The 26,506-nt window shown below is 50.7% G+C and overlaps 2 protein-coding genes and 2 long non-coding RNA genes across 10 annotated transcripts in view; 3 read left to right on the plus strand and 1 right to left on the minus strand.

Moving 5' to 3' along the window:
* Positions 1–16,109, plus strand: part of SELP (selectin P) — a 34,585-nt gene extending 18,476 nt beyond the window's left edge. For 2 of the 3 annotated variants that reach the window (XM_017679353.3, XM_017679354.3), the window contains 9 exons: positions 180–365; positions 3,252–3,437; positions 7,732–7,917; positions 8,794–9,003; positions 10,401–10,586; positions 11,434–11,553; positions 13,724–13,754; positions 14,789–14,844; positions 15,371–16,109. In XM_017679353.3, the coding sequence (XP_017534842.3) occupies positions 180–365; positions 3,252–3,437; positions 7,732–7,917; positions 8,794–9,003; positions 10,401–10,586; positions 11,434–11,553; positions 13,724–13,754; positions 14,789–14,843 (1,160 nt within the window). In that variant the 3' untranslated portion in view covers position 14,844; positions 15,371–16,109. Of the gene's footprint in view, positions 1–179; positions 366–3,251; positions 3,438–4,762; positions 5,128–7,731; positions 7,918–8,793; positions 9,004–10,400; positions 10,587–11,433; positions 11,554–13,723; positions 13,755–14,788; positions 14,845–15,370 lie in introns of those variants that run through there. The other variant, XM_073221540.1, reaches the window with a different exon arrangement.
* On the minus strand, positions 11,127–17,701 carry LOC140846104 (uncharacterized). 4 transcript variants are annotated; one of them, XR_012124999.1, is made up of 4 exons: positions 17,324–17,701; positions 16,215–16,317; positions 15,729–15,881; positions 11,127–11,525 (listed from the first exon to the last, which is right to left on the minus strand). It is a non-coding gene; the product is annotated as an uncharacterized lncRNA (long non-coding RNA). The 4 variants fall into 4 exon arrangements; XR_012124997.1 differs by having other exon boundaries at positions 11,127–11,528; XR_012124998.1 differs by lacking the exon at positions 11,127–11,525 and adding an exon at positions 13,762–14,792.
* A 359-nt stretch (positions 17,702–18,060) lies between these two features.
* The window catches only part of F5 (coagulation factor V), a 60,660-nt gene continuing 52,214 nt past the window's right edge, over positions 18,061–26,506 (plus strand). For both annotated transcript variants that reach the window (XM_073221537.1, XM_073221538.1), the window contains exons 1-2: positions 18,061–18,216; positions 21,708–21,799. In XM_073221537.1, the coding sequence (XP_073077638.1) occupies positions 18,065–18,216; positions 21,708–21,799 (244 nt within the window). In that variant the 5' untranslated portion in view covers positions 18,061–18,064. The remainder of the gene's footprint in view (positions 18,217–21,707; positions 21,800–26,506) is intronic.
* On the plus strand, positions 18,594–20,354 carry LOC140846107 (uncharacterized). Its single transcript, XR_012125005.1, has 2 exons — positions 18,594–19,493; positions 19,636–20,354. It is a non-coding gene; the product is annotated as an uncharacterized lncRNA (long non-coding RNA).

The raw sequence follows: 26,506 nt of genomic DNA on the forward strand, positions 1-26,506 counted from the left end.
ATGTGCAATAAAGGCTCGGCTTGTTCACTCTAAGACGCTTCATGTGCCGCTGTGAGTAAGTGAGGCGTTTCTCACCCCCAGTTCAGAAACCCCTGTTCCTGCAGCTAAAGGATTAGGGTTAAGACCAATGCGTCCCTGGGTGTCACAGCTTCCTAATGGCCTCCCTCCTTCTCCCCTAGCTGTGCAGTGCCAGGACCTTCCGGCTCCACACAAGGCCCGGGTGACCTGCTCCCACCCCTTTGGTGCCTTTAGGTACCAGTCAGCCTGCAGCTTCGCCTGTGAGGACGGCTTCCTCCTGGTGGGAGCGAGTGCCCTGCAGTGTCTGGACACTGGGCACTGGAGCGCTGCCCCCCCGGAATGCCAAGGTAAGGGTCGTTCTTTCCGACATCTTGGAAATAAGTTGTAGGCTGTATTTACAAGGCTAAAGTTTAGAGGCAGTCACTGTCTGGGGGACCAGTAACTTGAAATGGACTGGAAAATTAACAATCGCTTGCATCCCATAACCCAGCAGCCAATGACTGCAGAGACAGTAAGGCGAGGGGAGGGACGTCTGGCAATAGGAGATCCGCCATCTCCTTACAAGGTCTCTCCCTGGGCCTGGAGACTCCTATCATGAGCCACGTGCACTGTTCTCACTCAGCAAAAAAATAGTCTATGGAAAGAAGGGAAAACCAGCCTTAGGAGGGTTGTCTTGAGGCTGGCCTGGCACTCCACCCCTCAGAGCCCTCCTACTGGCAGAATGGGAGGCAACCATGGGGGAAGCATAATGTGAGGGGCAGAACTTACAAGTGCCTGGCTGCAGATATGGCCCAAGACCTGTGGAAGTTTGGAGAAACACATTCAGATAGATACAGGGTGATGGAAAGAGGAAGAAACAAAGCTATAAAGGTGAGGTAACAGGATTCTCAGAAGAAACATGCAAATTCTGTGCATTTAACTTGATCTAAAATAAAGCCAAGGTGGTCCGTGTGAGTCAGATGAAACAGCACTGGTGAACACCTACATTTGGGGAAGACGGGTGCGTGCTGTGCATTCCCCCATTCCTTTCCATTCAATGTGCCTAATGCCTTTTGTTACATTTATAGCAAATGCTGCTTTTAGAAAGCAAGATTTTCATTTATAAAAGCTCCAGAAAAATAAGAAAATAGAGGAACAATCCTCTTCAACATGTCTCCCCTAAAAGAGACACTGTCTGCAGTCACATGTGAATTCTTCCAGGACTTACCCCGTCCTCTTTCCCTCTGTGCTATTAGTATTTTTATGATATGCACATAGAAGTTTAATAATAAAATTAAATAAGTAAATCACTAGATCATTCTGCATCCACTGCCTTTGCTTTTGCTCCATACGGACTTTCAGCATCCGAGGGGAAGCCGGCAGATGTGTCTTTGATAAGGAGGGAGCCAGGGACTAGTCGGGTCTCACACATGCTGCACCCACCCACACACCCCAGTGTTTAGTTGGGTCACTGGTCAGCGAATGAACGAATGACCCCGGCAGAATCGGATGTCCTTCATCGCCAGCACCAGAGGGGCGCAGGGCTGGAGCACAGCCTCTGAGCGGTCCTGGGGACACTGGGGTCAGGCTGTGACCTCGAGGCCTCCGCGTGCATCCTGGCCACGGGGAAGCTGGAAGTATCGCCAAGTCCCCGTGGCATTGGGGAAGGATCAGCCATGGAGGAGGGCTGTGGTTCTGATTGGAACCCTGGGGCAGTCCTGGGCAGGAGGGCAGACGAGAGCTGACCACCCCACACCATCCCTGCGGGTGTTTCTCAAGGAGGCTGACAGTGCGGCTTCCTGTGACCTTGCGTTCCCTTCTGCTCTGAAGGCTTTGTTGACTGTGAACGTTCTCTGTAAGATACCCAAACCTGGGCTGGGCAGGAAGGTGCCACGAAACACGCAATCCACAAGCTGTCGCAACACTTCTAAAAGTCATCAGATAATTCCCCTTTTCGCTGTGGCCCAGCCCTGGGTCCCACCCCGACTGCCAGGAGGAACGTCCACAGAGAGTGGCAGGCGGCCCGCGGCCACCTCGGTGGCAATGAGGCTCGCCTCCTCCCCACACACCGAGTCCAGTAGACCTTCCAGGGGGCAGGAGACAACGAGGGCCTCGGACAATGGGTCAGGCTGGTGGGATGTAGCTGGAGGGGAGCAGGGGCGAGGGGAGGAGAAAGACATAGAACACGCCCTTCACACCCCAAGCAGCTCCAGTCGGTGGCAGGAGGACAGCCTGGGCCCAGCGGCGCAGCACCCCGGCCGAGGGGGACACACCCCGAGCCGCGTGTCCCCCTTGCCCCTGTTCTCAGTGCCAACACGTCCATCTGGCTTTATTGTTTCATTAATTGACAAAGGGACGTCTTGACAGCTATCAACATGTGCATGTAGAGTGTTTTCACTTTTGACCTTTGCAAAAATCCTGGGAACCTGTAATGCTATTCGCCACATTTTAAAGGCAAAGACTCTGAGGCTCAGGGTGGCTTGCCAGAAGCCACAGAGCATAATCCCCACCCCAGGCAGGTCCCCCGGCAGCTCGAACACCACGTGTGTGAACTGCGGCCAGGAGCCGAGAGCTCCGACTCGCCTGTACGAGTGACCGAGCTGGCTCGTGTGGGCTGGTCGCCGAGGGGAACAGAGTGACATCATGCGCCTGCTGCGCGCCCAGGAGTTTCTCAGTATTTTAAAATGTAATTTCTATGCATGCTTTAATCAACTTATTACTAATACAACTAAGGATCCCTGCAAGGCAAGATTATTATTTTGCCCATTTCTCAGATGAAGCAACTGAGGTCCAGAAAGTTTATTGCCCAGAGGTAACTGGTAGTCAGTGACAGAGCCGGGCCGGGGGCCCAGACTCCTTCCACCAGTGGGCTGGGGCGAGGAGCTTGCGGAGGGAGAGAAAGCCTCTCACTCCATTTTCCTGCTTCCGGTCATTTGTCCTTGTTCTCTGACAAGGTCACTGGGTCTGTTTCTGAAGGTCAGGGAAGCAGCCACTTCTGCTCCCATCAGGGCAACTGGAATGAGACGTATTAGCCTCTTTCCCAACAAAGCACCAGCTCCCTTTAAAATCACCTCTGAAGCTCCTCATGGGTGGCTTTTGGGGGCCCATCAAATATAAGCTGCTGTGGTTTTACACACCCACGAGTATCAGACAATCATTTCTAACCAGTGCTGTGTTAAGCACACACACACACACAGACCTCAGGTTGCTGTGCCCTAAAACCATCTCTTCTCCCCTCTGCTGTGCCCGTGTAGGCGTCACCTGCTCGCCTCTGCTAAGCCCTCAGAATGGAACCATGTCCTGCGTCCACCCACCTGGAGATTCCAGCTATAACTCCACGTGCTGGTTCACCTGCGATGAGGGATTCTCTCTGTCCGGGCCAGGAAGACTGGCCTGTGCTGCTTCTGGCCACTGGACAGGCTCCCCACCCACGTGCGAAGGTAGGATCATAGCCGCCCTTCCCTGTGGCTGCTCATCACAGACAGCAGACCCCGCAGGGGGTCACTCGAGCCACAGGAATCACACTCTCTCTCCACAGAGCACCGTGATCTAGACCAAAGCATTTCTCTTCCTCTTCCTCTGAATATTCTTGTAACAATACCTTAAACAGTTCAATCCTACAAAATGTTTCCATGTCACTACAGCCTTTCATGCTTTCTGTGATTCTGAAATATGAGGGCAGGCAGTGCATCTCTGCATCACAGACGGGGACTTGGAGGCTCAGGGAGGGCGAGGACTTGTGGGCATCCGCACCGCTGTGCGTGATGAGGCTCAGTGATGCCACCGGGACTCTCCGCACCAAGTGTTTTTCTCCCACACTCCTCACTCACTGAGCACCCCTGAGCTACTCAGCATGGGTGCGGTCCCACCCGAGCCCCTCTGGGACCTCGCAGTCTGTGCACGTACGTCTCCCCTCCCACTGCTGTGTGGACTGTGAGCTCCACCCGACAGTAAAAGTGTGGGTGACGAGCATCTGCTGGACTGATGTGGTCGTTTCCCAGTTAAGTTCACTGAAGCATGAGCCCTGTTAACAGCAGATCAGTGGGTCCCCAGAGGCGGGGCCGGATCCTACCTGCCTTTGATTCCCCCAAACATCTCCCTGGCCCAGTACCTAGCGTCTTGTACGCTCTAAAACAGAAGTTTCCTGAGCTAATTGACTCACGGCACACGTTTCCTTGCAGAAGGCACCATTGTTGCAGTTTACCGTTTTGGGCACCCAGTAATGATAAAACCAGTAGTAATGCTCATATTTATTGCCTGTGTAGTAACAGCTATTTCCTATGCATTCTCACATTTCCTCTACACAGCAGTCTGCAGTGTGGTGCTTATTATCCCCATTTTAAAGATGAAGAAACGGAGGCTTTGAGAAAAGGTCAATAGCTGGCAAAGGTTGCCTAATTACAGAGTCCAGAGCTGGGATTCAAACCCAGGCCCCACCTGATCGTTGGGCTGGTGTTTCTAGCGCTACCCTACACTGCCACCCCGTGGTGGGTTCCTAACTGCGTCAGTCACCTGTGCGCATCACTGCCCCGGCTGCAGCCACAACAGCTGGAATGGCCTTTGGAAAGGACAGGGCCTGGTACCAGATGAGAGCCCCAGACTGACAGGAGTCTATTAGTGTTACATGCAGAAAGCCACAGAGTCACTTATTCCCCTGGTGGCGTGAGCGCTCGGCCGATATCCAAAGACACGCGCGAGACTCCTCCTGGAAGTCGGGCGCTCCTCGGAAGGCCGTGTCACACCCTTGGGCTTCGTTTCTCCCCAGTCCAGAAGGCGAGGAGTGGACAGATCATGTCTGAGGTCTGGTCCCTGGTCAGGACTGCTGTTGGAGGACATGGGACGCTGCCATCTGCCGTCAGGAAGACACGCTACCAGCCGTGGGGGGACTCGGAGCATCTCCGGGACAGCACCGGGCGTGCGTTCCCTCCCTCATTCCCCGTTCACTATCCCAGCAACATTTATCAGGGGCTCTTTTTCCACATTCTGTTTTAAGGCTAAAGAATAAGATGCCCTAGGAATTATCTCAGTAAAGTTTTAGATCATTTACGCAGCCAGCATGGTTGCTGAATTTGCCGTCTCTGAGGCTCCTGTGCCCCACGTGGAGACACTGGGGTCCACCGTGCAGGCCCGGTCCCGCTCACTGTCGGAGCACTGCCCCAGCCAACTGCGGGGCTCAGAACTGCCATCCCCATCTGAGTCCAATCTTGAGCTCTGGATTTTGTACCTGTGTTTCTACCTCATCCTCCAAATTTTATTCTCTGGATTTAGGCAAATAGCTCCTCTTCTTTCCCACATTGCCTGAGTCCAGGAATTGTTAGTTTACGGCAGCCAACTCAGATAAAGTCATTATTTATAGTCTATCTTCTTTCCCAAGAAGTTTTGACAAAATTACGTCCAACACAGGTAAAAAGAGATGATACAAACAGAGAAGAATTTGTGAAATTTGCTCAGAGTAATAGAAGCCAACACACTGAGGTTGAGGGCAGAGTGCCGGGAAACCCACTGCTCACGAGGTCACGTGCAGCCACATGCACCCACTTCGTGGGTACAGAGAAACAGCAGCGAAGGCGTCGATGGCAGACAGCACTGCCCTGAAGCCCAGAAACAGAGCATTCAGCGTGTGACCAAAGCAACCCTTATCTGTGTTCTATTCTTCTTGGAATTACTCAGGTTTTGGTAAAGTTTTTAGTAAGCTTAAGAATATGACTACTTTTGAAAGTTACTCACAGAGTCTGTTGTTCAGTAAAAATCTCTTTCTCAGCATCGGCCCTGCGCCCTTCTGCTCCCAGAGCACCCTCGGTGACCCCACAAATGTAACTCAGCCCGTGTTTGCAGAGCGTTCACCGCAGGCGGGCTCTGGGTTAGATGCCATCGCCTCATCGAGGCTGCCCCTCGCCCGGGGAAAATCTGCTTCCTTTCACGATGCAGTCAAATCGCTACTGTTACTTCGAGGGCTTTGGGGAGGTTCATTTTGACATAAGAGGGTTGGGAGACTTTCATAGATACAAGATACATAGATACACAAACACACTTGATTCACACAGATTCAATGAATCACTTGAATCATTTTTTAAAAAATAGCTCCACTTGTTTCTTTTTAGATCATGTAAAAACACATGTTAGACTGCATCCAAATTAAACTGCTTAGTAACTTATTTGTTCATTTGACAAATATTTTCAGAGCCCCTCAAATGTTCCAGGCCCAGTTCCCTGAGATACAGTTTTGAAAAGAAATGTCCAAGTCCTGCTCTCACACAGCTAATGTTATGCATTTTCTTGGGCTTAAATATGAAATCCTGGGAGATTCTGAAAAAGTTATTTTAGTGAGCATGTTCAAAGATGACTCAATATCTTTGACTTACATCAATAGATATATTTAGTAAATGTTTAGTAAATGGAATTGATCTGTCAGGCATGTATTTATTAATTACCCCAAAATCTGAGAGTTCGAAACTGAATTCAGCATATTGCTTTGGCTGAATGGATTCATGCATTAAGGATCCACAATCCTTCAGTGACCAGCTGGTCACTGGAAAACACGTGGGCGAGCATGCACAAGGCAGACACATCACTTTTACATGAGGCGTTGCATAGGACTTCAAGAGGTTTATTTAGAAAGCAAAATAGCTAAGCAGAAGGATCTGAAAGCTTACCTGGCCAGGGCATTGCTTTTAGAGAGCCTTGGATCTAAAGAAAAAATAGTTGTTCAGTGTGTCAATAACCCACCATTGTTGATAAATAATAGTCTTATGTCAGAGAATTTAATGGGGAGAAAGACACAATGCTAAGAGAAATGTGTCACTGCAATAATTTATAAAAGCAATTTTTGAGGGTAATCGTAAGTTAAAAATTCACTTATTCATTCAGTTGGAAAATGGTACCGAGCACCACCTCCTGGGATCCTGCAGGGTGAATTGTGGGAGACACAGAGATTCATGGTCCTTGGGGTCCAGGAGGAGGGGGGCGATATGACATGTGATGTGACGGCGTCTGAATTCAAACGAAAAGCTGGCACACTCAGAGGAGAGTTCGGGCTGTGGTGTTCTGCAGAGGCTCCGGAGAGCCTGGGATCCCTGGGGTCCTAGAGGATGGGTGAGTTGTGTTCAGTGAAAATAGGAATTCAGGGCAGTGCGGGCCAGGGACCACAGGCCGGAACGCGCGAGGTCGGTTCAGGGAATCCCAGAGAGCAATCTAGCTTCTCCAGGAGGTTTTGAGCTTTTCTGGGCTTGGACCATGGCCGTAAGAAAACAGTCTGAAGGTCCACATGGAGGAAGTGGTTTAGGACAGAACATGATTATCGCTGTTTTACGCGTGCTGCGTTTGAGGAGGTGGCAGGGCATCTAAGAGGAGGTAGTCAGGAAAGGGCAGAAGTGAAGTCCTGGACCACACCCAGGCAGGTAGCAGCGTGAGAGCCGTGGCGGGCCACGAGGCCTCTCAAGAGGGTGTGCAGAGGAAGTGGAGCCGGAGGCCCTGCGTAGGGCCGGGCCGCTTGAATCCTCGGCTTCTTCGCCTCCGTGACCTCTGGCTGCGCTCCTGTCTGCAAGCCCACCATCTGCCCACCGCCCCATAGTAAACGACCCGTCACGCGTGCTGTGGGATGCCTGTAGCCTTGCAAACCCCAGACATAGTAGGCGCTTCATAAATATTTGTTGAAAACATAACAAATGAATTTGGGGCTAAACAGAGATTCTGAATAAGCTCGAAGACGGTGACATTCTTGATTTTCTTCTCCAGCCGTCAAGTGCCCAGAATTATTTGCCCCTGAGCAGGGAAGCCTGGCCTGTGCTGACGCTCATGGAGAATTCAGTGTTGGCTCCACCTGCCATTTCTCCTGTAACGAGGGCTTTGAACTGGACGGGCTCGGCGATGCCACATGCACAACTTCTGGGCGATGGACAGCACCCCCGCCGACCTGCAAAGGTGAAATGCCGCACACTTGCTGAACGTGCACGCAGCCCTCCTCCCGAAGTTTCTTCAACACAAATAACAACCTTATATAAGTTCTTACTATGTGACAGGTACACGTTATATCATTATTGTGAAAGCCTTACTTTTTGTTATGAAAGGATTATCTACTGGGTCCAGGAAACACAGCCCATGGATTAAAATATTTATAAGGCATGAAGGAACTTTTCTATATTTATGAATAAAAGACATACTGATTCTTAGGCAGAACTTTCCTTTCATAAAGTTGGCCTCTTTTTCTCAAAGAGATTTTTAGAGCTGATGGAATGGTCTCCATTGCCTCCTGGCCAGGAGGGGTACAAGGGGTGGAGTCACTGGTCTAATTTTTCCAAACAAGGAATGAGGCGCAGAGAGGTTGACATCATCTTCCTGCCGCACGGAAGCTGGTGACAGAGCCAGTGGTGTCACGCACACCTCACACTTCATGCTGACCTTTGGTCAGAGGACAGCTCCCCCTCCCAGTACAGCAGCAACGGGCAGGCAACTGGCCTGTGCATATTTCATTTTCTGCTGAATTTCTTATATTTTTGCACTAATGCCTCTGGTTTTTGTCTTGTTTTGTTTTATTTTAGATATTAGTAACACTGACACCCCACCCCAGTTTCTTCTCCTGGCCAGGAAAATCATCTCTCCAGGGACACATTCAAATAATTGTTTCTCATCTGGTTTTCGCTACCTGAGACTAATGTTTTCCTTAAGTTCCTTAAGGAGCTATTGCCAGGGTTTCCCTTATGACGGAAGGAGTGGAAGGCAGCTACTCGGTGTCACTTTCAACTCCTTTACGCTCCTTTTAATCAGGGACTCTGAAAACTGAAGCTTTTTCTCACCCAGGTGTAGCACCAGCCCCTGCCCCAGAGGGGCGCTGCCCAGCCCTCCACCCTCCAGGGCAGGGAACAGTGTCCTGTGGGCCTCGTCTGGGACCTTTCAGCTTGAACAACACCTGTTATTTCGGATGCAATGCTGGGTTCACGCTCGTGGGAGATGGTGCTCTCAGATGCAGACCTTCAGGACAATGGACAGCAGCAGCTCCCGCGTGCAGGGGTAAAGCTAGGGTGCAGGTTCCCACGGCGGGGGCGGTTCCCATGAGAAAGGGCGGTTCCCATGGGAGCAGGCGAACGGTTCCCATAGCTGCAGGTGGTTGGAACACCAAGGGGGTGGGTGAATTGTTCCCACGGGAGCGGGCGAGGTCCCAGGGCAGTGGGCTGTTCCCACGGGCTCGGCAGTTCCCAGGCGGTGGGCAGTTAACCCCAGCGGAACAGGCAATTCCCACGGGTGCAGGCGGTTCCCACGGGTGGTGCCAAATGGTTCCCACGGGAGTGGGCATGCTGGTGGTTCCCACAGGAGTGGGCAGTTCCCACAGGTGCGGGTGAACCACTGGGTCAAGCAGTTCCAATGGAGCAGGCGGTTCCCAAAGGGCAGGCGGTTCCCACGGATGCGGGCGCGGTTCCCACGGGTGGGGGCGAACGGTTCCCACGGGTGCAGGCAGTTCTCATGCCGGCACTCCAGCCAGTCTTTGCACCTGCCCGCTGATGTCCCAGCCAACCCCAACCACTACTTCACATGTTGGCTCCTCCAGGGACCCATGCCAAACCCACTAGATAATAAGGTGCATCTTTCTAAGGGCGGCAGCTAATGCTCTGCTATTCAACAGCTAAGGGGTGAAACGTTAGTAAATGTCCACAAGGTACAGAACAAGCATGCTAAACACGAAACCAGTTACATGAACTGTGAAATATAAGTTGCAATTCTATTAATATGTGACAGTATGAACATTACGTATTTTTATAATTGGAACCTAACTAAAAAAATAACGTATGACTCTTGGAGAGCTGTCACTCTATACATGAGGAGCTGTGTCTCTCTCTACATCCTTCGTGTATCCCCACGAAGCACAGCACAGAGCTTTATAAATGCCACAATTTTCAATAACATTTATTTGAGTTAAATTTGATTTCCTGAGCTTTAGTTTCCTATCCACAGATTAGGGAGAATATCCTGAAGCTCCATGAAAAATAGTTTAAGGAGGGTGGCAGTCTCTACTTCTTTCAACATTTCAGAGGTCAGCTAAGCTGAACACATATTTTAATAAACATGTACTGGCATGACAGCTAATTGCCAATAGCGGTAGTAATAGCATTTAAAATAGTATTTTGGGAAGCAAACTTCTGTAAGCAGAATTTTTTTAGGTAAGGGTTAGCAGGTACTTACCGAATTCTACTCTGTGCCCGTCCTAGATCTCCGACTCTCATTCTCTGAGTGGATAGGTTAGGATGGGTGATGTTGGCTGAGATAGTGTAGATGTCAGAGTGGCTCATCTGCTTCCCGATTTTTTATAGTCCACCTCGTCTACTGACAAAGCTAGGCCAGTTACAAATGAAACCACGATCTCTTTTACCTTCATTCACCGTGTTTTCCCTGCATTTTTTTTTTTTCTGCAGCTGTCAAGTGCTCTGAGCTGCACATTGGTGAGCCAGTCGCAATGAACTGCTCCAACCCCTGGGCAAACTTCAGCTATGGATCTGCCTGCAGCTTCCATTGTCCAGAAGGTCAATCACTCAATGGCTCCGCAAGAACAGTGTGCCAAGAGAATGGCCACTGGGCAACTCCCGTGCCAACCTGCCAAGGTATATTTTTTCACATGGGCTAGGAAGTCACTTTGATATGGAAAATAACAAAATCAGTTTCTCCCGTGTACTTCTGACGGTGGTCTCAGCTTTCCATCTCTGGGCTTCCCCTGCATTTAAGAAAATGCTTCATGGTGAATCCAACACAATCACCTTGCCTTGTACAGAGCGGTGAGAATTAAATCCGGTGACACTGTGCAGACGATCACACTCTCTTTTCAGAGCGCAGATCTGTGCAGTGAACCCTCCCATTTCCTCATAATCTGTATGTAAATACATCTGGAAGTCTGAAAATGTTTTAAACTGGAGGTTATTTCCTACAGACCCTAATTTATTATCTCAGAAGACCTTTGTTTACTACATACCTCTAAAAATACCACTGATCTTTCTTACTTAAGCTCCATCTGTTTGTAGAATTTATTTCATCCACCTTCCTTTTTTTCTTTTTTTTTTCCTCTACAACTTATCATTAGTTTTTGTTGCACAATTGCATCTTCAATTGTCAAAAAAAAAAAAAATACAAAAACAAAACATCACAGCATGGTTTTATTTTTTTATTTTTACTTGTCCAAGCTTCCATTTCTTTTGTCCACCATTTAATCGTTTGGTTCCTTTTGATAGGTCCTTACCCTGACTCCTTGGAAACTATGATATTTAAGTACCAGGGATAAAATTGAGCCTGCTCAATGCTCCATGCTGTGGTCTTAGGGCTTCCAGGTCTCTTGTGCAGGGTTGTCAGCACCACCAGGACCCCTGACCCCACCTGATCTCACCTCTTTGAATTCTGAGGCCCCTTCTGGAGAACGAGGGCGCAGTACACCTGTGAGGTCATGTATCTGTTTTGCAGAGAGGCCGCTGACCGTCCAGGAAGCGCTGACCTACGTCGGTGGAGCGGTGGCTTCTACAGTAGGTTTGGTGACATGTGGGACACTGCTGGCTCTGCTAAAAAAGCGTTTCAGACAGAACGGTAAATAAGAAAGAATCTTTTCCTAATTTTCTTTTTCCCTGTGATGCGGGGTGGGGCGGTGAAACCACCACTTCAGTAGCTCCTGTTGGAAAACATTTGCATTCAGAGAAAACACCCTGAGAATTGACCGCCCTTCAGAATCACCTGTTAAAAACTCAGACCCTCATGTAGGGTGATCTGGAGATGCGCCTGGAAATACGTGTTTTCTGAAAGCCCTCCCCGTCAGTTCTAGGGGGGCCAGCTGCTTGTTGGCATCACCAGAACTAAATGGAAAAGCTTCACACTTCTCTCCATGATTCCTTCCTGCAAGAGGCATTTATTGACCAACGGGATTGGCAGTGGGGCCCAGAATGATATTAAGGAAGTTAGGGGAGACAGACAAGTAGACTCAATGCTGATACCATGTGTCAGGACAAAACAACCCCAGTGTGACTGGAGCACAAAACAGAGGTGTCCTGTCCCAACCAGACTGAGAGGCCAGCAAGTCTTCTTTCGGCTTAATTTTGGGGAGGAAAAGGGATTTTGCCAAGGGAGAAAAAGTGGAAATAGAGTTCCTGCAGGGAGAATAATGTGTGAAAAGACCAGGAGAGGTGAAGCTGCCGGGACGGTGCCGTTTAGAGCATCTGGACCCGAAGCGGCCCGTGGAGGAGGCTCTTGCTCACGCCTCGGTGTTCAGGAGCTCAGGGGTGTGCGCTTATCATGAGAAATGGGGTGCTGATGAGGGACACAACCAAGGAAGAGGCCAAAATGATAAACCTCTTAAAGGGAAAATGGCTCATCAGAGGGTTCAGCCAAGAACAGCAGCCTAGGAATGACAGGGGACCAGCCCTCAAGGGTTGGACACCTTTCTCTGCCCCAGATGCTGCCCAACAGCTCAGAAAGCCCTCTGTGTGAGCCGATGGGGCCCCTCCTCGTCACTCCCTGTGGACAGTGAGCGGGGGCACCAGCGGGCAGGTACGCTCAAGTCCAGGCCGCTCGAGGCGGCTGTGCTAAGAGTGCCCAGCAGACAGGTAGGAGGGGCTTGGCGCCCGCTCTTCACCGCTCAGCAGAGCCCCGGGGTCCCGGCTCACACTGCCTGGAGGCCGGGTCCTGAGGTTCCTTCCTGTCCTCTCCTGTGCCAGGATGGGCAGGGTGGCAGAGCAGGAGAAACCCACTGCCAAAGACCAGAGCCACAGCCAGCCCTCCAGGCAGCATCCGTGCTTGCTCAATGACACCCAGAGGGCGGAGGCAGGAACCCCTCATACCTGGACACCCATCTCCATACCTACATAGGGATCATTGTGCCTGCATCTTCCCACGCTCTTCCTTCGGTTGGAGACATTTCCAGGGAACCCTCCGAGCCATGGGGAGGGACTGGCAGTTGCCCATCCTCTAATATCTTTAATAATAAATAAATTCATCTGTGAGGATGGGGAGCTTTTCCTTGACCTGTCCCAGGTGGATTTTAAACTTTCTAGGGTTCTACTCTATGCTCAAGTAACAGGAAAAGGCTGTGTACTATGTCCCTCTCTGCAAATGTGAACTGCACCCTCGTTACCTGCCGGAGGCACCCTGATGCCCTGGGATACGTTTACTTGTTCACCTTCAGTCGACTTAACATCTAAACTTACTTTGCCAGGAGATGCTTTTCCCCTTTAACTGCCCGTGGGATGACTGACAGGCCTGACGCCATGTGTCAAGGTTCCACGATCAGAGTCCCTTATTTAATTATGGGAGCAGGCCCCCAGCCCCCAGGGCACCAGGAGGGAGAACGCCCTCTGTCATGCTGGTGCAGATCCGTGCCCACGACCAGCTTGTCCCACCAGTGGCTGAGGGGGGCCAGGACTGGGGCCTCAAGTGCCAAAGAAATGTACTTCGAGAAGCAGTGATCTCAACGGGAACAGCCAAAGAGCCCACAGCAGAGGCAGGGACCTGATGAAGGCAGAAGGGCCGTCAGGGAACGGGAAGACGAGGATGGAAGGAAGGCCGCACGGCCTGTGCTGTGCTGTCAGATGTGTGATCAGCCTGAAACCGTCCTGCCTCCTGGGGGGGCCGCTCCTGGAGGGTCCCTGTAAGGCACCACCTGAAAACCGCCCACCACCTTTCCCAGCGGCCCTTCTCACCGACCACCTTTCTCCTTCGTTCCCATTTTCTTTTAAACCAATCAATTTTGTCTCCTTGCTTATTTCAGATGATGGGAAAAGCCCCTTGAACCCTCACAGGTAAGGAGGAAATGTTTTATGATTGTCTAAAGTTTTCTACTTTGATTTTTCAGTTCAGTGTAATATTCCAGAAGGATTTTATGGAATACATAACACCCCCTTTTTGCAACAAATCTTTTGCAGTGTCCTCTTTACTAATTTTGAAGTAAAAGACACAGATAATATATCCTAACTACACATACATAACATCTTTAAAAGTCAGTAATTACCCTAATTATAAAGAAGTGATCAAGGGAACGTGATTTATAACGGAAACAGATGCTAACATGGGGGCACCACACTGAGGATGCTGAGGTCACCGGGGGCCCGGCCTTGCAACAGGGTCACCATGGAGGCCACGGCCATAAAGGCCACCTGCCAGGAAGATTGTATCAGGGACTCAAACAGCATCAGAGCACTTGCTAACACCAGCCTCATTTTTTAAAACGGTGAACAACTCTGGTAGGGGGCTGGGAAAAAATGTTATAATCTTCCCACAATTCACATGGCAATTGCATTTTAAAAGATAAAAACAAAAAACTTTAATATTTACATGCAGTAAGTTCCAGTCTCAGAGGTTTTTCACCAACAGGAATACTGACTGAATGTCCTAAAGCTGTATGGGGTGTAGGACAATTCTTTGGCATCCTGTACCTATTAGAACTTTAGCACCCCCGACCCCTACCAATAAATGTCCATATTTCTCCTGGTCATTATGAAAATCGAAAGTCCCCCCTTAGGGGTCAGCACCACCATTCTCTGAAAATCTCTGCCAGGTGGGCAGGGGTCAAGGCTGGGGATTTTGTAAGGGTGCCCTCTCACCAGGAAGAGGGCATAACGGGAACTAAGAACCTAAAAGCACCAATAATCACCTCCCGTGGGTGTTAAGTGCAATGCAGAGACCAAGGGCTGGGGAGTGGGATCTCGGAGACCTGGCTGATATTCTTTCTGTTTCAAAGCAGAATTCCAGGGATGGGTGGTGATCTGTGGCCCCTGGACTGTGGTCAGGGACTCAGCACCACACAGCAGGTCATCTCTGTGTTTCTGTTCTTTAGCCACCTAGGAACATATGGAGTTTTTACGAATGCTGCATTTGACCCGAGCCCTTGAGGTACGTTACCCATGAAGATATTTCAGAAGGACACAGACCAGTAGGGAAACAGGAAGAATATAAAGCTTGACTTTTCTTTCTGTCGTCATGAGTTAAGTCTTAAGCATGTATTAAATTTTCAAGCCATGACGGAAATTGCGTTGGCAGAAGGGGACAGAAACAGCAATAGAGTGACAATAAAAAGTAAGTCCATGTGAGGATTCCCATTTCCTCCAGGATGGACACGTCCCACTAAGACACACTTATTTCAGGAGGCGTGGCATTCCCACGGGTGGCCGCTAGCTGGCACTCACACCGTGGCCTTGCGTGATAACCAGAAGTCACGGCTGCTGGGAAAATTTTAGGAACTCTGTGCCACCTGCTGGGGAAATGAAAATAATCTGCCTCCCCAAGAAGGTCAGTGAGTAGTTGAGTTTCCCAAGAAAAGTAGCCAAGATGGCAGGATATCTGGGATCTAGAAAGAGAACTTCAGGGGATGGATACGATGACAGTATAATTATTTTAATTTCTTTTGTCTCATTTTCAGAGACCTGTCCTCTCCTCTTGGTCATCTAAGCCTCCACAGGATCCTATTTTTGCACACAGGCTTCCGGCTAGATTTGACTTTAACTGCGGTGTACTTGCTGAGATTTCTGTGAATACTTTAAATAAACGATGTGGAATTTCGTCTGGATGAGCTCTGGGTCAGAGCAGGATTGTACCAGGAGCTCAGACTCCCCTCCAGCACCCGTCCTGCTCCAACATGAGCCCCAGGAGCCAGGACTGGATGCTTCTGCTGTGGGCTGTGGGCTCTGCCCGGCTGTCCCTGGAAATACTCATCAGCCAGAGACTGGGTCATTTGGCTTATCAGAAGATCAGAGTACGGAAAAATAATGCCTCTTTACTTTGAGACTGGAGGAATGCATCCTCCATGCTGGAAGGCAGGCGGCGTCCTGACTTGAGGGGATTTCTCTAAGATCATCCGCAGCCTCCTGCAGAAGTATTTGCTGTTACTGAGGCCTCCGGACTCTGCTGCGAGGCTTCCAGAGCAGCCCCTTCTGCAGAAGACCGTGAACCAAGACAGAAAGGACCCTGTCAGTGTACAGCTGCCCTCCCTCCAGCAGTCACTCTCCGCCCAAGGACCCAAAGACCAATACTCAAATGTGTAATTTAAAGGATTCCCCCCTCAGAGCCCATGTCCTATCATTCGATGTTTTGTTCCATAAAGTCTGTGTATACCACTATGTTTGCATCAGTATAATAAACACTTACAGTTGTCCCAGTTAGAGCTGGCCCCGTCAATCAAATATATATAACACACCCCCCAACCCCCCCAGCCCCCCACCCCCGTGCAAGGAAAAAATCAGAGACGCAGAGAAAGTCTTTATCACCTGAATGGTCTTCTTGGAAGAACAGATGTTCTCTGTTGAATCATCTGTTTACTAAATAGGTTGTTGAAAGTTACACAGTGGTTATCTGGAACTGACTCAAAACCTAGAGAGACAAACAAAATTGTTTTCTCTGAAATGTGAGGCAATGAGCATGTTATGTGGGCTGAATGGCACACAAGTAAACATGCAGATAAAGATGGTAAAATAGTCTAAAGGTTACGAGAACTAGCGAGCATTTCAGTAGAAACCTTGGGATTTGGAGACGCAGTGCTTTTGAAAAGTTTCTCGGCTATGCGGCCACTAGGTTAGGCATTACAGGGCAGCGGTTCTCGGCGCTGTCTCCTGAGCCAGGGTCCACATTTTGTGAAAGCTTCCCAGGGAAGTCCGGTGATTTACCAGCTTGGCAAACCACCGATCCGACCTCACAGACGCAGAGGAGTAAGGCCCTGTTCCTGCACTCGGCTAGCTTATGATCCAGTTGGAAAAACAACAGATGTCCACAGGACAGAACAGAGCGTGCTCAACCAGAGAACATTATCTGAATAGTGCTGTAGGAGTTCGTAAAATGGAAAGGTCAACTTGAGCCCCAAATCAGGGAGATAGGAAGAACTCTGATTGGACTTTCAAGAGTGGACAGCAAAGGGGACAGTGGACCTTCTAGGCCAATAGAATAATGTCAGCAAAGGAGCAGACAAAAGATTGTGCATAGAGACGTGAGGTTGTTGAGGACTCTGACGTCAGTCACTGAGACCTCATGGGACGTGCCAGGTCACAGTTTACTGACTCTATTGAGACAAATCCTAACAAGCTTGAAGGCATGTAGATGCAGGGAACCCCAGACAGGTCATATCGGTGCTCAGACAACGTAATTCTCAGATTTTCTGTGAATAGCAAAATAAGATCTGAAGGCAGTGTGAAACAGCCATATCCTCTGAGAAACACAGGGGGCCCCGGAGGCGGGAAAAATATAATCATAGAAGCAAATAGGTGCCGTGTGCTTTCCAACTGCTAGAATTACACACCTCTGCCTCCCAACGACCGTATCAGGGAAATTATTATCGGGCCTGTTCCGCAGATGTCAAAACTGAGCTCCACAGAGGTTAACTTACCCGAACAACACCGCTGGTGGGGGATGCAGACCTGGTCCGCTGCTTCTCTCGGCCAAGCCCCTAAGCCTGTGCTGGGCGCGGCCCCAAGCCGGCCCCCGCCTCATCAAGACAGAGCTGTGCCTGGCAGGAGTCAGGAATGCGGCCCTGTCCACGTGCTTGCTCACCCCCTGCTTCCTCAGCACTCGAAAATACACCCCCTGTGCCCAGTGCCAGGGCAGAACACCCCTTCCCTGCCATCAGGAGAGGCGTGTGGTTACGCGCAAGGGTCCCAGGGCCCTGGGGGTGGCAGAGGGCCTGCCCAGGGCCGGCTTTGCCGCGGCAGTTGTGCGTGGAGAGGGCTGCTGGCCGGCGGCCCCAGCGGAGGGAAGCGCGGGGGCAGCTGGCGGCTCAGAGCCAGGGGCTGGCCCTGCACCCCCGCCGCGCGGGTCCCGGCCCTCCCTCCACCTGCGGAGACGGTCACTGACCCGGCCGCGCCCCGGGGCAGTGACCCAACCAATCCCTGCCGTCAGAGCCTAGGAGGGGCTGGCAGGCGAGGCCGCGGCCGGCGCCCGGGGGGCCGAGGGGAGGAGCACGGCGGCCGCCGCTGGCTCGGCGCGGTGGGGGGCGCACGGCCGGCGGGGCGCACGGAGCGCGGGGAGCGCACGGCCGGCGCGGCGCAATCGGCAGCTGGCAGCCCTACCGGGACCCGGTGGGCCCGGTGGTCGCGGCGGCCCGAGGCCCCGGGGGCGGCCAGGAGGCGCCATGGGCCCCGGGGGCCCAGGCCTGCGGGCGCTGCTGGTCCTGGGGGCCCTGTGGGCGGCCTGGGGCGCGCCCGGCGCCGGGGCCGCGCGGCTGCGGCAGTTCTTCGTGGCCGCCCAGCACCTGGGCTGGAGCTACCGGCCCGCCGAGCGCAGGTGAGCGGGGCGCCCCCCCCCTCCCCCGGCGCGGTCGGTGGCTCTGTTTGTTGTTTGTTTAGACCTCAGGTAAGTGGGATCAGTGGGAGAGTAAGGTGACCGGGAGACATTTGATGGATGCCAACCCTCCCGCAGTGACACGGTGTATCGTTCTGACCGTGCAGAAAAGACTCGGTTTGGCTACAGGTGCCGCTTTCAAGAGTTTGTTGTGAGTTCTGTTCGCACGACTGCTGTCGCTTTAACGTATGGGTTGATTCACAGGCATCAGGCGCGGCGCCCTCACGAGCCCCCCACCCCTAGCTGTGCAGCCCCTTCTGCAGACGTCCAGGACCTCCTGTCTTCTCCGAGCTTCTATCCACACAGTCTGTCCCGTTCTCCGTAGCTTCATCTTCTGCACCTGAAGACGTCGTACACCTCCTCCTCCATTATAAGCAGATTATTCAATGACAAGTGCCATGATTTTGTTGCTTTCTTGTAAATGGCTTTCAAAACATCTTCAGTCCATAAAAAGGCAACATTTTTGTTCTTTCACCTTTTTCCTGCTTCGTGGGACCCTTCATTTTTCTACACTCTCGTTTCCTCCGGGGGTTCGGTCAACCCTGGCCTTTTCGGTAGAGTCGCTATTAAAAGCCAAACTAAGAGGGAGTTTAAATATAAAGCCGTCTTTGAGTTGCAAATTATTTTCCCCAATTGAAATGTTAAGAAGACTTCCCAGAAATTGAACAAATCATACGATCTACCCAATCTTTCCAGTTAGCTGTATTTTTGTTTTAATGGTTAACCTCTGAGTGTGACTCAATTTTTTTTTCTTAACATCACAGTTGAGAGGATTGTGAAAGAGGTGCTTCTCTTTTGCAATTACAAAACCAAAATGGTTGGCCAAGAAATAATGTTTTAAGTCTTTTAGTGGATGACATTAACCCTTCAAGACTATGCTTTGTAGCTGGGTTATTTTGGAGGGCATTGCACACTGTTTTGATCTTGCGATAACAGGAAATCCTTCCATTTAAAAAATATTTTAAATACTGGTTTGCAAGGTGGTGATCTAGGTCACACCCAGCCCCTTGGGGGGCTGCCATGAACTAAAACCTCAAAGATAAATAACAGCCTTTCCCACGTGAGGCTTTCCTGCTCGTGGGTAGAACACGAATTTGCTGCCTTTCCCGTGGCACTCGGTGCTTCCCCATGAGAGTTTGTTCTTCCGTCCACAGTTAACGCTGAAAATAAGCAGAATCCAGGGGGGCAGAACGACAGAGGGCGAGAGCCAGGTTCATGGGGTGAGTCCTCCGGGAGCCCCATTATGAAGCTGGGTTTCCAGAACTGTAGGAAGACTCTCCTGCGGTGTCAGTTATTGAATCCAGCGGTGACCCAGGCCAGCTGTCAATATTTTTAACTTCAGATCATATCATTTCTCCTTAGTACTTCCATATGAAAGAGCCGACCTGTATATCTGGCTGCTTAAACTAAGAACTTGTATCCACTGCCCTGCGCCCAGAGCCAAATGATAGTCACTATAAGGAAATCAGCAGACGACTCCATCCCTTGCCAAACTATTTTCGCACAAAGCAAAGATCTTCCCTTTTATTTCATCTGACATTAGCAGGACGATGCCTTTTAGAGATGAAATACATCTATTATTCTTATACCAGGTCTGAAGTGAGAGTTTTTGAAAATTTCCCTAAGGTAACTTATTCATTTTCTTACATGGATTTAGTAACAGATATGAAAAAACATACACATATACTTTTCCCTCTAGGCTTCTAGTTTTATGTGGTTTTAATTATTAATAAATCATCTTTAAGAAATCCTCATAAATGGAAAAATCCATCATGCATATTGCTTGGATTCTTATCATCTTAAACTTTCTGCTCAGGTTATTTTTCAATAGCAATTGTTCAAAATCAAAACAGATACACCTCAGTGTGTACACACAAAACGTACCATAAAATGTTAGGAAAACACTTCTAAAATTACTCCACATGAAAGACTGGTTTTTCTTAGTAGAGACTTCACGCCATCATCTATGCTTCCGTATTTAAAGAACTAGGACTGGGAGTGGGGTGGGGGTTGGTTCTCAACTGATTTTCAATGAGAAAAATAAATAACAAGGGAACCGCACACTAGGGATGCAACCAGCATATGGAATCCTAAGCCACTTGGGCTCGAAGAACTCTAAGAGGTCATGTAATTCATTTCCAACTTCCATGTTTCAGCCTCCTATCCACCCCCGCAGCCCAGCACGATCACCCCTACCTGGTGGCTGTGCAGTCTCTACTTGAGTGTTTCCAGTGTTGAGCACCCACTGCCCTCGACAGCCAGCCTTCCCAGAAATGCCAGCTCATGCCTCACCTCTGCCCCCAAACGCTGGCCCAGTTCCTGTATCCCACCTCGTAAAAACTGTGAGAATAAGCCTGAAAGCTAAAAACCAACTGTTACTGTGCTTTTAAAATATAACTCGCTAACATGTATGGAGTGCCAGCTCTGAGCCCTTTGCTGGCATCAACTTAATTTAATGTTGATAACAGTTCTGTGGGGAGGAGGGGTTCTACCCTTCCCACCTCACAGTTACAGAAATCAAGGCACATATGTTCCAGGGCTGTACAGTTAATAAGGGGTAGGTACAGGATTTGAACCCAGATGTTTTGAAGCCACAGCCTGCTCTCTCAGCCACCGTGCTATGTAGAAACCACAGCTTGTGGGCCTAACATCCCACCCTGTTGTGCCTTCACTAAGGTGGGCCACCTTCTCTGGGTTCGCAAGCTTAACAGAGCTGGTCAGCTAGCTCAGACATCTCTGAAAACCTCTCCCAATTCTCTTCCCTTTCACCTTCCTCTCTGCGTCTAAGACAAGGAGAGAAACGGTGTGCTGTCTTCAGGGACTCGGAAGGACCGCAGGTCACCCCATAACCCCTGCCTGCCCCTCTCCAGGTCTTCACCACGATACAATGGCTTCACCTTTTTGACCTTGGTCCTGCCATTTATCACCTGTCCTCAGACAAGTTACTGAACTTCCAGAGACTCAGGTTTTTTTTCTTGTTTCCAGTACCAACCCCAAGCTTTTATTCCATCAACCATCTCCAACTTATTAACTAGAAATAGGGTCCCCCACACCCATAGTCTTTGAAAATGCTCCCCAGTAGCTTAAAATTGTACTGGATCAATAGCCCACACATTTGTTCATAAGGGATTTGGTATTTTTAATCATTTAAAATCTAAAGTTTGGGTTTATGCTATGATCTTAGGTTTTTTAAAAAATTGATTCTGAGTGAATGAATTAGGGCAGACTAAATTTGTGAAGGAATGATAATGACAGAACATTCTTGAAGAGACCAATAATTATTTTATTCTCTTCACTTACTGTTCATATTTATAAAAACCTTAGGTTTCTGAAATACAATTAGAATACTGTTTTTTCCTACTACAAGTCTGAGAACATGAGAGATTTATTTCTCCTCTAGGCCTTTCAAATTAATTTTTATATTTTATTTCTAGTTTGAATTCTTCTGCAACTTTGTTTCAGAAAATTGTCTACAGAGAGTATGATGCATATTTTCAAAATGAAAAACCACAACCTAAAACTTCAGGTAAGCCTGAAATATATGTTTTTAATTTTAAAGATAAAGCTCTAAGGATAATTTGATATTCATATATATGTGTATGTGTGTGTGTGTATATATATATATAAATATCCATTCAATGACATTTTATAGAAATCTGTTTTTAACACTTACAGGCTATATAATTTGTGGGGCCAGCGCAGAATGAAAATGTGGGACCCTTTATACACATTATGGAGAATTTCAAAACAGTGACAGCAGGTCACTAACCTGTGCAAGGGCCCTTCTGAGCACAGGGCCAGGTACAGACACGTAGGTCACACACCCATGAGGCTGCCTGTTTTTAACCTTGCTGAAAAAGCTAAACAAAACCTTTAAGTGTTTGAGTTTTTATTCATCCTCTAACACACTATCATTGAGCGCCTGATCCGGGCCGGGCACTGAACCAGGTGCCCTGGGTGCACAGTGGACAAGACAGGCCGTGCGCCGCCTTCCCAGAGCTTGCGGTCTGCTTTACGCTTGCAGGTCAGGCTTAGCAAATAGCTTCTGCTTCCACCGTGCTTCCCAGGCCCGGTCGGTGTGTCTGTGGCTGACGCTCTTGCATCCACCTTTCTCATCCCTCCTGTTTTATTTGGCACAAGAGAGCTATCATTTTTAAAGAAAAATATTTCTCCTCCTCTCTTCTTCAGTCAAGGAAAGTAGGTTGGGTGCGTTTCTGGAATCTAAAACATGGGGCCGTATTTCACAGGGATGACAGGGGCCATGGAGAACTTCCTCCCGCAGGACTGCGGTCAGGAGGTCTCCGTCCTTCCCCCTAACCAGGGTCAACCCCCACCTCTCTCACTCTCCCCACTTGCCCTGCCTCCTCAGAGCTCCCTTTATCTTCAGTTTCCCTCCTAGAGCCTTGCGCGCAGTCAGTCATCAGCCATAACACAGACCACAGCTGTGTCCGGGCCATCCTGTCGAGTCTCCCCCCGCCCCCGCTCTCCTGTCTCTGCCTTTCCTCTGGTTCCCTTCATGGCCGGTTCCCTTGCGAGCAGCCCCCCATTCTCTGTGACACGGTGTCCTCTCCTTCCGTAATGCGCTCTCGTATGTATCCACTGACACCACTCCCAGCGAAGGGCACCTGTGACCCCAGGTCCCACAGCCATGCCTCATTCCCACTTCCCACGAGCAGGACTTTGATCTCCCCCTTCTTGAGACTCTCTACCTGGCCCCTCGGAGCCCCTCCCAAGGAACAAAGTGCAGATGTAAGATGAGAGGATGGGGCAGGGGGCCTGGGAGAGAATGCCTCCCCCATGCCTGGCTCAGTGGGGGGAGAGACAGGCTGGCTCTGGAAGGGAAGGAGGGGCGTCAGGACATCTTGAAGCTGTATAAAAAAGAGAATCCCACAGCTAAAAACACCTAAGTGCTCAAGAGAAAAACCCAATAGATAAGGAGAGAAAAGAAGCTAATCAACAGCCAGACTCAGAAGAAATGGGAAGGGGTGGGATTCTAGGCTTGGGCTGGGTCAGCCTGGGGCAGGAGAGAGGCTTCCTCCCCCGGGGCTGGGAGGGCTGGGCAGTAAGGTCACCAATGAAGTTACATTTGTAGCCGTGGGCAGGAGGCTAAAGGATTCCCGTCCTCTGTCCCAGAGGCTGTTCACTTCCATAGCTCCTTCCCCAAGCTCAGGGTGTACGGTTGATATTTAAGAACTACTTAATTAGATCAAAGCGTAGGTGGGCGAAAGGAAAACGCACTGGGAAACACGCTCCTTGGGCCCGGGAAGGAAGGCCGGGCAGGGAGGGGGAGCCCTGCTCTTTGCGGCTTTTGCCAAGCTGACCGGTGCTGGAGGTCGGCACCGCATAAGCCACTGTGCTGAGGCCAAGAAGAGGGCTCCGTGCCAGGCCGAGGCTGCTCCCAAGCAGTAAGGAGGCATTGGTCGGTTTTTGAAGACCAGAGTATTATGAGCAAAATCCTTTGAGATGGTTTTCTGTGGGGAATTCCCAAAGTAGACCTCGATGGCTGATTTAGGTTTAAGCCTTGTGCACTTAAAACATTGCTTTTCTACTCCCGGGTGTCTCCTAACATATTTGTATTACGTGAACTCTGAGGCATTAACATCCATCTTTATGCAGCCTGTACCAGAACTCCTACTGTTGCGTGACTAGGAACCCCTGGAGGGCAGGGGTGAGAGCTTACTCACCTATCTGGTCCCTGTGGTAGCTGACAGAGGGGGCAAATCTGGGGTCAAGGAAAAGGCTTGGACTTGGAGTAAGATTTGGGCTGAGGACGGAACGGGTCTGGCTGCAGGCCTGGAGGTCTGCAGGTGCCCATCCAGTGAGGTTCGCAGATATGTGGGCAGGTGGAGGGCCCAGGCTTCTTTTCAGATCCTCTCCTGGGCTTTAAAATGGCTAGTTTTGAGTCTCTGCATCTTCTCAAGGAAGATTGCGAAATGTTTGTCCCCAGAGGTGTTTTAAAATAGCTGCAACAATGGGCCTCCCTGTGCTCTGTGATGCGTCCTTCACCTGAAGGCAGGGGTTAGATTAGCCGACCTCGGGCGTCCTTTCCAGCTCCAAACCGCCTGCAACTGGGCACATGCTGCTGTGTTCCTGGGACCCCGGTGGGCCACTCCCTCCCCCCGTTTGGCTTTGGACCCCTGAGAGGGCTGGGAGGGTCTCAGGCCATCTGGCTGGGGAAGAACCAAGCAGTGAATCCACCGTAAGCCGTGATTTGCTTGCATGTGCAAAGGCACTTGGCTTGTGTTTATGAAAACAGCCCTTTGTTTTGCCTTAATTCTAAGAAGTGGACAGGGAGGCTGAATAAACACGCCATTTATTGCAGTGAAAGGCTGTCTTAGGGTAAATGGCTTAGGAGACTCACTGTGGGCGTCTGGCATTTGCAGCCGTGGACGCTGACAGACAAAGCCTCCTGCAAGGAGCCACGGCGACGAGATGCTGTGGACGAGGTGACAGCGTCACCTGTGCCCCATGGGCTTCTCGGTGTCCCAGCCTGTGGGGGCTTCCAACGGGAGCAAGGATGAGGGTGGCATCTGGCACACAGGGGGCAGCCAGTGGAGGGTGGCCGGAAGTCCCATGTGGTGTAGACCTGGAGCTGTTCCAGGAAGGCGGGGGTCTGAGCCTGCGCTGTGGGAGGTGCAGAGAGAGCTCTGGCCCCGGGGTCCTGGGAACTGGGTTCCAGGCCCAGCAATGCCGCCCAGTAGCCCCTGGCCTTGGGTAAGCCGCCCTCTCTGCCTCCACTCCTGGGCTTTGTGACCACCTCTAAAATGAGGGCTGAACGGTGTGACTTCCATGGTCCCGTGCAGAGCGGACTTCAAACAGCGTCGGGAACAGCACAAGCATACACGCGTGACGGGGTTCAGTGGCAGGATAAAGACCATGGTGAGCGGACAGACAGGCCCTCTGTCCCAGGGACCATGTCTGCCTGTTGCTGATGGGAAGTTGGTTTCCTGTTTGTGTCATGGCTTCAAGCCACACAGATCTATTCCCTCACGGTTCTTGAGGTCAGAAGTCCAGAGTGGGTCCCGGTGGGTTAGTCAAGGTGTTGACAGAGCTCCATTCCCCGGGAGTTCTAGGGGACAACCTTTCCTTTTCCGGTTACTAAAGGCCACTTGCACTCGTGGGCTCATGGCCCCTTCACCTGCCATGCCGAGGGCAGCATCTTCCAACCTAATTCAGATTCTCCTGCACCCCTTTCGTAAGGACCCCGTGATGGCTCTGCGCCCGCCTGGGTAAGCCAGGAGGCTTTCTCCATCTCAGTGCCATTCACACTGGCAGAGCCCCCCTTTCCCACATGACGCAGCGTATCGGCCGGCCCAGGGATCAGGACACCGATGCCGCTGGGGGGCCATCGCTCTGCCACCACACCCGCCAAACGAAACCTGCCGCAGTGTCCCCCATGTCAGAGCACGGCAGCCTTGTGCCCCAAGCCCCCCGGGCCGGACCCCCACCAGCCATCCGCAGCACCCTGACCTCCCGCCTCTGCCCATGTCCAACTCATCCCCTGCTTACCCCCACTGCCGAGCCCTTACACTGACTCACCACTGTGTCCCTCCAGGACCCCCCTCTGTGCTCTCAGCGTCCACTCTGCGTTCTCCCCGGACCATCCTGCACAAATGCAGCCAGAGATGTAAAAACCAGAATCGGGTCCAGGTTGCACCCCTGCTAGAAGCTCTTTAATGGCGTTGGGACGCGCTCAGGTTAAAGGCAGAAGAACTGCAGGAGGCCGACAAAGCGTCCGTGCCTGCTCGGTGTCATGGCTTCGGCCTCACTTGCCGCCTCTCTTGCCCACTAAGCTCTCCCCTCCCCACGGGTCTGTCAGTTTCCTGAATAGTCATTTTCTGGCACCTTAGGGCCTTTGCAGGGCTCAGCCTGCTCCCTGGAACGCCCTTGCCCACCCGTTGCTTCTGGGTGTTAAAGAACCACTTCCTCCGGGAAGCACTTCCATCGTGACCCCCTCCCTGGCTCCACAGTCGGTAGATCCCCCGTCAAATGCACGTCAGAGTCCTGCGCTTCTCCGTCATACTGCGCTTTGTGGTTAGATATTCGGGTGATCATTTGTTGAAAGTTTGCGTTTCCCACTACTTTGTAGGCTCTCTGAAGGCGGGCAGTGCCTCTCCTCTGCTCGCCATTGCAGTTCTGGCACCTGGGATGATGTGGGCCCTCTAAACGTTTGCTGACTGAATGAGGTGGGGGTGTAATATAAAGGGGTGTGGGTGAGGCTCAGATCTGGAGT

This window comes from Manis javanica, chromosome 14, assembly GCF_040802235.1.
Source record: "Manis javanica isolate MJ-LG chromosome 14, MJ_LKY, whole genome shotgun sequence".
NCBI classification, from domain to species: domain Eukaryota; kingdom Metazoa; phylum Chordata; class Mammalia; order Pholidota; family Manidae; genus Manis; species Manis javanica.